Source organism: Oncorhynchus keta, chromosome 10 (assembly GCF_023373465.1).
Source record: "Oncorhynchus keta strain PuntledgeMale-10-30-2019 chromosome 10, Oket_V2, whole genome shotgun sequence".
Classification (NCBI taxonomy): domain Eukaryota; kingdom Metazoa; phylum Chordata; class Actinopteri; order Salmoniformes; family Salmonidae; genus Oncorhynchus; species Oncorhynchus keta.
The window spans coordinates 80,332,467-80,341,796 of NC_068430.1; the positions used below are offsets into that span (position 1 = coordinate 80,332,467).

The window sequence follows — 9,330 nt, forward strand, 5'->3', positions numbered from 1 at the left end:
AGATGTGGCTTGGAGAGGGGGATGTGAGAGGAGAGATGGATGAAGGAGGAGAGGAGAGTTGTGGCTTGGAGAGGGGGATGTGAGAGGAGAGATGTGGCTTGGAGAGGGGGATGTGAGAGGAGAGATGTGGCTTGGAGAGGGGGATGTGAGAGGAGAGATGGATGAAGGAGGAGAGGAGAGTTGTGGGTGGGAAAGGGGGATGTGAGAGGAGAGATGGATGAAGGAGGAGAGGAGAGTTGTGGCTTGGAGAGGGGGATGTGAGAGGAGAGATGGATGAAGGAGGAGAGGAGAGTTGTGGCTTGGAGAGGGGGATGTGAGAGGAGAGATGGATGAAGAAGGAGATGAGAGTTGTGGCTTGGAGAGGGGGATGTGAGAGGAGAGATGGATGAAGGAGGAGAGGAGAGTTGTGGCTTGGAGAGGGGGATGTGAGAGGAGAGATGGATGAAGAAGGAGAGGAGAGTTGTGGCTTGGAGAGGGGGATGTGAGAGGAGAGATGGATGAAGGAGGAGAGGAGAGTTGTGGCTTGGAGAGGGGGATGTGAGAGGAGAGATGGATGAAGAAGGAGAGGAGAGTTGTGGCTTGGAGAGAGGGATGTGAGAGGAGAGATGGATGAAGGAGGAGAGTTGTGGCTTGGAGAGGGGGATGTGAGAGGAGAGATGGATGAAGGAGGAGAGGAGAGTTGTGGCTTGGAGAGGGGGATGTGAGAGGAGAGATGGATGAAGAAGGAGAGGAGAGTTGTGGCTTGGAGAGGGGGATGTGAGAGGAGAGATGGATGAAGAAGGAGAGGAGAGTTGTGGCTTGGAGAGGGGGATGTGAGAGGAGAGATGGATGAAGGAGGAGAGTTGGGGCCTGGAGAGGGTTGGTCAGTTTAGAGTTCAGGGGTCAGGGTTTGGGGATTGGAATGTTCCATAGTTAAAGTTGAGAGAGGAGGAGGAGTGTGTGTGTGTGTGTCTCTCTCCAGGTAAAGTCATCAGTCGTCCTCTTCAAAGTGTGTTCTCTGCAGAACCTTCACATGGCGCTCATAGATCTTCAGGGCGGGGCCTAGCCTGATTGACAGGCCTGTCAGGACATCGTTACGCTGCATCAGGAGGAGGGACTTCCCATCTATCTCCTGATTGGGTAGAGAGAGAGAGGGAGAGAGAGAGAGAGGGAGAGAGAGAGAGAGAGAGAGAGAGAGAGAGAGAGAGAGAGAGAGAGAGAGAGAGAGAGAGAGAGAGAGAGAGAGAGAGAGAGAGAGAGAGAGAGAGAGAGAGAGAGAGAGAGGAGAGAGAGGGAGAGAGAGAGAGAGACTGAGAAGAGAGAGAGGAGAGTTTAGAGAGAGGGGAGAGAGAGTTTGGGGATTGAGAATATATTTAGTTATAAAGTTATAATATAGTAGGTACACGGAGTAGTTACATAGTAAGTAGATCTAGATAAGACACATAGTAGTTACCCAATACAGTAACGGCACAGTAAATACAACAATGTCAGGTGTGATTGCTGAATCTCTGATGCTCCCTGGTGATCTGAAGGCCAGCTGTCTGTCTCATCTGACCCGAGTCCTGAAGGCCTGTTGTCTGTCTCATCTCACCTGAGTCCTGAAGGCCTGTTGTCTGTCTCATCTGACCCGAGTCCTGAAGGCCTGTTGTCTGTCTCATCTCACCTGAGTCCTGAAGGCCTGTTCTGGAACCCTGCTGTCTGTCTCTTCTCACCTGAGTCCTGAAGGCCTGTTGTCTGTCTCATCTGACCCGAGTCCTGAAGGCCTGTTGTCTGTCTCATCTGACCCGAGTCCTGAAGGACTGTTGTCTGTCTCATCTCACCTGAGTCCTGAAGGCCTGCTGTCTGTCTCATCTCACCTGAGTCCTGAAGGCCTGTTGTCTGTCTCATCTGACCCGAGTCCTGAAGGCCTGTTGTCTGTCTCATCTGACCCGAGTCCTGAAGGACTGTTGTCTGTCTCATCTCACCTGAGTCCTGAAGGCCTGCTGTCTGTCTCATCTCACCTGAGTCCTGAAGGCCTGTTCTGGAACCCTGCTGTCTGTCTCTTCTCACCTGAGTCCTGAAGGCCTGTTGTCTGTCTCATCTCACCTGAGTCCTGAAGGCCTGTTCTGGAACCCTGCTGTCTGTCTCTTCTCACCTGAGTCCTGAAGGCCTGTTGTCTGTCTCATCTCACCTGAGTCCTGAAGGCCTGTTCTGGAACCCTGCTGTCTGTCTCTTCTCACCTGAGTCCTGAAGGCCTGTTGTCTGTCTCATCTCACCTGAGTCCTGAAGGCCTGTTGTCTGTCTCATCTCACCTGAGTCCTGAAGGCCTGTTGTCTGTCTCATCTCACCTGAGTCCTGAAGGCCTGCTGTCTGTCTCATCTCACCTGAGTCCTGAAGGCCTGTTCTGGAACCCTGCTGTCTGTCTCTTCTCACCTGAGTCCTGAAGGCCTGTTGTCTGTCTCATCTCACCTGAGTCCTGAAGGCCTGTTGTCTGTCTCATCTCACCTGAGTCCTGAAGGCCTGTTCTGGAACCCTGCTGTCTGTCTCATCTCACCTGAGTCCTGAAGGCCTGTTCTGGAACCCTGCTGTCTGTCTCATCTCACCCGAGTCCTGAAGGCCTGTTCTGGAACCCTGCTGTCTGTCTCATCTCACCTGAGTCCTGAAGGCCTGTTCTGGAACCCTGCTGTCTGTCTCATCTCACCTGAGTCCTGAAGGCCTGTTCTGGAACCCTGCTGTCTGTCTCATCTCACCTGAGTCCTGAAGGCCTGTTCTGGAACCCTGCTGTCTGTCTCATCTCACCTGAGTCCTGTAGGCCTGCTGTCTGTCTCTTCTCACCTGAGTCCTGGAGGCCTGTTCTGTAACCCTGCTGACTGTCTCATCTCACCTGAGTCCTGAAGGCCTGCTGTCTGTCTCATCTCACCTGAGTCCTGAAGGCCTGTTCTGGAACCCTGCTGTCTGTCTCATCTCACCTGAGTCCTGAAGGCTAAGGCCTGTTCTGGAACCCTGCTGTCTGTCTCATCTCACCTGAGTCCTGAAGGCCTGTTCTGGAACCCTGCTGTCTGTCTCTTCTCACCTGAGTCCTGAAGGCCTGTTCTGGAACCCTGCTGTCTGTCTCATCTCACCTGAGTCCTGAAGGCCTGTTCTGGAACCCTGCCTGTCTCTTCTCACCTGAGTCCTGAAGGAAGGCCTGTTCTGGAACCCTGCTGTCTGTCTCTTCTCACCTGAGTCCTGAAGGCCTGTTCTGGAACCCTGCTGTCTGTCTCATCTCACCTGAGTCCTGAAGGCCTGTTCTGGAACCCTGCTGTCTGTCTCATCTCACCTGAGTCCTGAAGGCCTGTTCTGGAACCCTGCTGTCTGTCTCATCTCACCTGAGTCCTGAAGGCCTGTTCTGGAACCCTGCTGTCTGTCTCATCTCACCTGAGTCCTGAAGGCCTGTTCTGGAACCCTGCTGTCTGTCTCTTCTCACCTGAGTCCTGAAGGCCTGTTCTGGAACCCTGCTGTCTGTCTCTTCTCACCTGAGTCCTGAAGGCCTGCTGTCTGTCTCTTCTCACCTGAGTCCTGAAGGCCTGTTCTGGAACCCTGCTGTCTGTCTCATCTCACCTGAGTCCTGAAGGCCTGCTGTCTGTCTCTTCTCACCTGAGTCCTGAAGGCCTGTTCTGGAACCCTGCTGTCTGTCTCATCTCACCTGAGTCCTGAAGGCTAAGGCCTGTTCTGGAACCCTGCTGTCTGTCTCATCTCACCTGAGTCCTGAAACCCTACTGCCTGTCTCTTCTCACCTGAGTCCTGAAGGCTAAGGCCTGTTCTGGAACCCTGCTGTCTGTCTCATCTCACCTGAGTCCTGAAGGCCTGTTCTGGAACCCTACTGTCTGTCTCTTCTCACCTGAGTCCTGAAGGCCTGTTCTGGAACCCTGCTGTCTGTCTCTTCTCACCTGAGTCCTGAAGGCCTGTTCTGGAACCCTGCTGTCTGTCTCATCTCACCTGAGTCCTGAAGGCCTGTTCTGGAACCCTGCTGTCTGTCTCATCTCACCTGAGTCCTGAAGGCCTGTTCTGGAACCCTGCTGTCTGTCTCTTCTCACCTGAGTCCTGAAGGCCTGTTCTGGAACCCTGCTGTCTGTCTCATCTCACCTGAGTCCTGAAGGCCTGTTCTGGAACCCTGCTGTCTGTCTCATCTCACCTGAGTCCTGAAGGCCTGTTCTGGAACCCTGCTGTCTGTCTCTTCTCACCTGAGTCCTGAAGGCCTGTTCTGGAACCCTGCTGTCTGTCTCTTCTCACCTGAGTCCTGAAGGCCTGCTGTCTGTCTCTTCTCACCTGAGTCCTGAAGGCCTGTTCTGTAACCCTGCTGTCTGTCTCATCTCACCTGAGTCCTGAAGGCCTGCTGTCTGTCTCATCTCACCTGAGTCCTGAAGGCCTGTTCTGGAACCCTGCTGTCTGTCTCATCTCACCTGAGTCCTGAAGGCTAAGGCCTGTTCTGGAACCCTGCTGTCTGTCTCATCTCACCTGAGTCCTGAAACCCTACTGCCCGTCTCTTCTCACCTGAGTCCTGAAGGCTAAGGCCTGTTCTGGAACCCTGCTGTCTCTCTCATCTCACCTGAGTCCTGAAACCCTACTGCCTGTCTCTTCTCACCTGAGTCCTGAAGGCTAAGGCCTGTTCTGGAACCCTGCTGTCTGTCTCTTCTCACCTGAGTCCTGAAGGCCTGTTCTGGAACCCTGCTGTCTGTCTCATCTCACCTGAGTCCTGAAGGCCTGTTCTGGAACCCTGCTGTCTGTCTCTTCTCACCTGAGTCCTGAAGGCCTGTTCTGGAACCCTGCTGTCTGTCTCTTCTCACCTGAGTCCTGAAGGCCTGTTCTGGAACCCTGCTGTCTGTCTCTTCTCACCTGAGTCCTGAAGGCCTGCTGTCTGTCTCTTCTCACCTGAGTCCTGAAGGCCTGTTCTGGAACCCTGCTGTCTGTCTCATCTCACCTGAGTCCTGAAGGCCTGCTGTCTGTCTCATCTCACCTGAGTCCTGAAGGCCTGTTCTGGAACCCTGCTGTCTGTCTCATCTCACCTGAGTCCTCATCTCACCTGAGTCCTGAAGGCCTGTTCTGGAACCCTGCTGTCTGTCTCATCTCACCTGAGTCCTGAAGGCTAAGGCCTGTTCTGGAACCCTGCTGTCTGTCTCATCTCACCTGAGTCCTGAAACCCTACTGCCTGTCTCTTCTCACCTGAGTCCTGAAGGCTAAGGCCTGTTCTGCAAACCCTGCTGTCGTGAAATAACAGACCACATCAGACACTGTCCAGTTGACTGGGTTTAGACTGCCCAGCTCAGACTTCACAAACCTAGAAAAAGAGAGAGAGGGGGGATTTAAGTGTTTGCAACTTGTAACTGTCATTTAGTTAAAAGGACTAGACTATACTTTCATGTTTCACACACTGCATCTCCTCCCTCCATCCCTCATCCCATACACTCATCTGCTCCTCCCTCCCTCATCCCATACATTCATCTGCTCCTCCCTCCCTCATCCCATACACTCATCTGCTCCTCCCTCCCTCATCCCATACACTCATCTGCTCCTCCCTCCCTCATCCCATACACTCATCTGCTCCTCCCTCCCTCCTTCATCCCATACACTCATCTGCTCCTCCCTCCCTCATCCCATACACTCATCTGCTCCTCCCTCCCTCCCTCCCTCATCCCATACACTCATCTTCTCCTCCCTCCCTCATCCCATACCTCATCTGCTCCTCCCTCCCTCATCCCATACACTCATCTGCTCCTCCCTCCCTCATCCCATACCTCATCTGCTCTCCAAACCCCCTCCCTCATCCCATACACTCATCTGCTCCTCCCACCCTCATCCCATACACTCATCTGCTCCTCCCTCCTCATCCCATACACTCATCTGCTCCTCCCTCCCTCATCCCATACACTCATCTGCTCCTCCCTCCCTCCCTCCCCCTCCCTCCTGTCATCCCTTCATCCCAAACACTCATCTGCTCCTACCTCATCCTCCCTCATCCCATACACTCATCTCCTCCCTCCTCCCTCATCCCATACACTCATCTGCTCCTCCCTCCCTCATCCCATACACTCATCTGCTCCTCCCTCCCTCTCCCTACACTCCCTCCCCTCCCTCATCCCATACACTCATCTGCTCCTCCCCCTCCCTCATCCCATACACTCATCTGCTCCTCCCTCCCTCATCCCTACACTCATCCCATACACTCATCTCTCCTCCCTCCCTCCTCATCCCATACACTCATCTGCTCCTCCCTCCCTCATCCCATACACTCATCTGCTCCTCCCTCCCTCATCTCATCTGCTCCTCCCTCCCTCATCCCATACACTCATCTGCTCCTCCCTCCCTCATCCCATACACTCATCTGCTCCTCCCTCCCTCATCCCATACACTCATCTGCTCCTCCCTCCCTCATCCCATACACTCATCTGCTCCTCCCTCCCTCATCCCATACACTCATCTGCTCCTCCTCCCTCCCCCTCATCCCATACACTCATCTGCTCCTCCTCCCTCCCTCATCCCATACACTCATCTGCTCCTCCCTCCCATCCCCCTCATCCCATACACTCATCTCTGCTCCCTCCCTCCCTCATCCCATACACTCATCTGCTCCTCCCTCCCCCTCATCCCATACACTCATCTGCTCCTCCCTCCCTCCCTCATCCCATACACTCATCTTCTCCTCCCACCCTCATCCCATACACTCATCTGCTCCTCTCCTCCCTCATCCCATACACTCATCTGCTCCCTCCCTCCTCATCCCATACACTCATCTGCTCCTCCCTCCCTCATCCCATACACTCATCTGCTCCTCCTCCCTCCCTCATCCCATACACTCATCTGCTCCTCCCTCCCTCCTCTCCCATACACTCATCCCATCCCATACACTCATCTGCTCCTCCCTCCCCCTCATCCCATACACTCATCTCCTCCCTCCCTCATCCCATACACTCTCCTCCCTCCCTCCCATCCCCCTCATCCCATACACTCATCTGCTCCTCCCTCCCTCATCCCATACACTCATCTGCTCCTCCTCCCTCCCTCATCCCATACACTCATCTGCTCCTCCCTCCCTCCCTCCCTCATCCCATACACTCATCTGCTCCTCCCTCCCTCCCTCATCCCATACACTCATCTCTCTCTCCCTCCCTCCCTCATCCCATACACTCATCTGCTCCTCCCTCCCATCCCATACACTCATCTGCTCCTCCCTCCCTCATCCCATACACTCATCTGCTCCTCCCTCCTCATACACACTCATCTGCTCCTCCCTCCCTCATCCCATACACTCATCTGCTCCTCCTCCCTCCCTCCCTCATCCCATACACTCATCTGCTCCTCCCTCCCCCTCATCCCATACACTCATCTGCTCCTCCCTCCCTCATCCCATACACTCATCTGCTCCTCCCTCCCTCCCTCATCCCATACACTCATCTGCTCCTCCCTCCCTCATCCCATACACTCATCTGCTCCTCCTCCCTCCCTCATCCCATACACTCATCTGCTCCTCCCTCCCTCATCCCCATCATCCCATACACTCATCTCTCCTCCCTCCTTCATCCCATACACTCATCTGCTCCTCCTCCCTCCCCCTCCCTCATCCCATACACTCATCTGCTCCCTCCTCCCTCATCCTCCTCATCCCATCCCATGCACTCATCTGCTCCTCCCCTCATCCCATACCTCATCATCCCATACACTCATCTGCTCCTCCCCCTCCCTCCTCATCCCATACACTCATCATGCTCATCTGCCCTCCCTCCCTCATCCCATACACTCATCTGCTCCTCCCTCCCTCATCCCATACACTCATCCTCCTCCCTCCCTCATCCCATACACTCATCTGCTCCTCCCTCCCTCCTTCATCCCATACACTCATCTGCTCCTCCCTCCCTCCCTCATCCCATACACTCATCTGCTCCTCCCTCCCTCCTTCATCCCATACACTCATCTGCTCCTCCCTCCCTCATCCCATACACTCATCCCTACACTCATCTCCCTCCCTCCCCCTCATCCCATACACTCATCTCCCTCCTCCCTCCCTCCCTCATCCCATACACTCATCTGCTCCTCCTCCCTCCCTCATCCCATACACTCATCTGCTCCTCCCTCCCTCCCTCATCCCATACACTCATCTCATCTTCCTCCCTCCCTCATCCCATACACTCCTCCCTCCCTCATCCCATACACTCATCTGCTCCTCCCTCCCTCATCCCATACACTCATCTGCTCCTCCCTCCCTCCCTCATCCCATACACTCATCTCGATCCTCCCTCCCTCCATCCCTCCCTCATCCCATACACTCATCTGCTCCTCCCTCCCTCATCCCATACACTCATCTGTTCCTCCCTCCCTCATCCCATACACTCATCTGCTCCTCCCTCCTCCTTCATCCCATACACTCATCTGCTCCTCCCTCCCTCCCTCATCCCATACACTCATCTGCATCTCCTCCCTCCTCTCCCATACACTCATCCTCATCCCATACACTCATCCCACCTGCTCCTCCTCCCTCCGTCCTTCATCCCATACACTCATCTGCTCCTCCCCCTCCCTCATCCCATACACTCATCTGCCCTCCCTCCCTCATCCCATACACTCATCTGCTCCTCCCTCCCTCATCCCTCTCCTTCCCTCCAGCTCACTCAGACTTCCTTCATCTCTCATTCATGTTAAATATATTGACTCTCCTTCATCCCCACTCATCTGCTCCCCTCTGTCTCCCTCATCTGCTCCTGCTCCCTCCCCTCTCTCTCCTCCCTCCTCATCCCACTCCCTCTCTCTGAGGTGATACACTCATCTGCTCCTCCCTCCCCCTCACACTCCCTCCCATCCCATACACTCATCTCTCTCTCCCTCCTCATCCCATACACTCATCTGCTCCTCCTCCCTCCCTCCTCCCTCCCTCCCTCATCCCATACACTCATCTCTCCTCTCTGAGGTGATACTCATCTGCTCCTCCCTCCCTCCCTCACATACACTTATCTGTTCCTCCTCCTCATCCCATACACTCATCTGCTCCTTCCCACACCTGCTCCTCCCTCCCCTCTCTCTCTGAGGTGATACTCACACTCCTCCTCCCACTCTCCTTCCCCTCCCCCTCTCTCTCTCTCTCTCTCTCTGAGGTGATACTCTTTCCTCCACTCCCCTTCCACCTGCTCCATTCATCCCCTGTCCTTCCACTCTCTCTCTCTCTCTCTCTGAGGTGATACTCACACTCCTCCTCCCACCTCCTTCCCACCCTCTCTCTCTCTCTGAGGTGATACTCCCACCTCCTTCCCACCCCTCTCTCTCCTCCTCCCACCTCCACCTCCCACCCTTCCCACCCTCTCTCTCTCTGAGGTGATACTCACTCCTCCTCCCACCTCCTTCCCA

General features: G+C 54.8%; 1 protein-coding gene and 1 long non-coding RNA gene across 4 annotated transcripts in view; both read right to left on the reverse strand.

Annotated features, from left to right (window-relative positions):
- Positions 1-320: 320 nt before the first annotated feature.
- The window catches only part of samd1b (sterile alpha motif domain containing 1b), a 19,014-nt gene continuing 10,004 nt past the window's right edge, over positions 321-9,330 (reverse strand). For 2 of the 3 annotated variants that reach the window (XM_052528379.1, XM_052528378.1), the window contains exons 5-6: positions 5,161-5,275; positions 321-1,111 (exon numbers count right to left, since the gene is read on the reverse strand). In XM_052528379.1, the coding sequence (XP_052384339.1) occupies positions 971-1,111; positions 5,161-5,275 (256 nt within the window). In that variant the 3' untranslated portion in view covers positions 321-970. Of the gene's footprint in view, positions 1,112-3,643; positions 3,735-5,069; positions 5,276-9,330 lie in introns of all 3 variants that reach the window. The other variant, XR_008145754.1, reaches the window with a different exon arrangement.
- Positions 1,387-2,343, reverse strand: LOC127932512 (uncharacterized). Its single transcript, XR_008145755.1, has 3 exons — positions 2,235-2,343; positions 1,800-1,943; positions 1,387-1,642 (listed from the first exon to the last, which is right to left on the reverse strand). It is a non-coding gene; the product is annotated as an uncharacterized LOC127932512 (long non-coding RNA).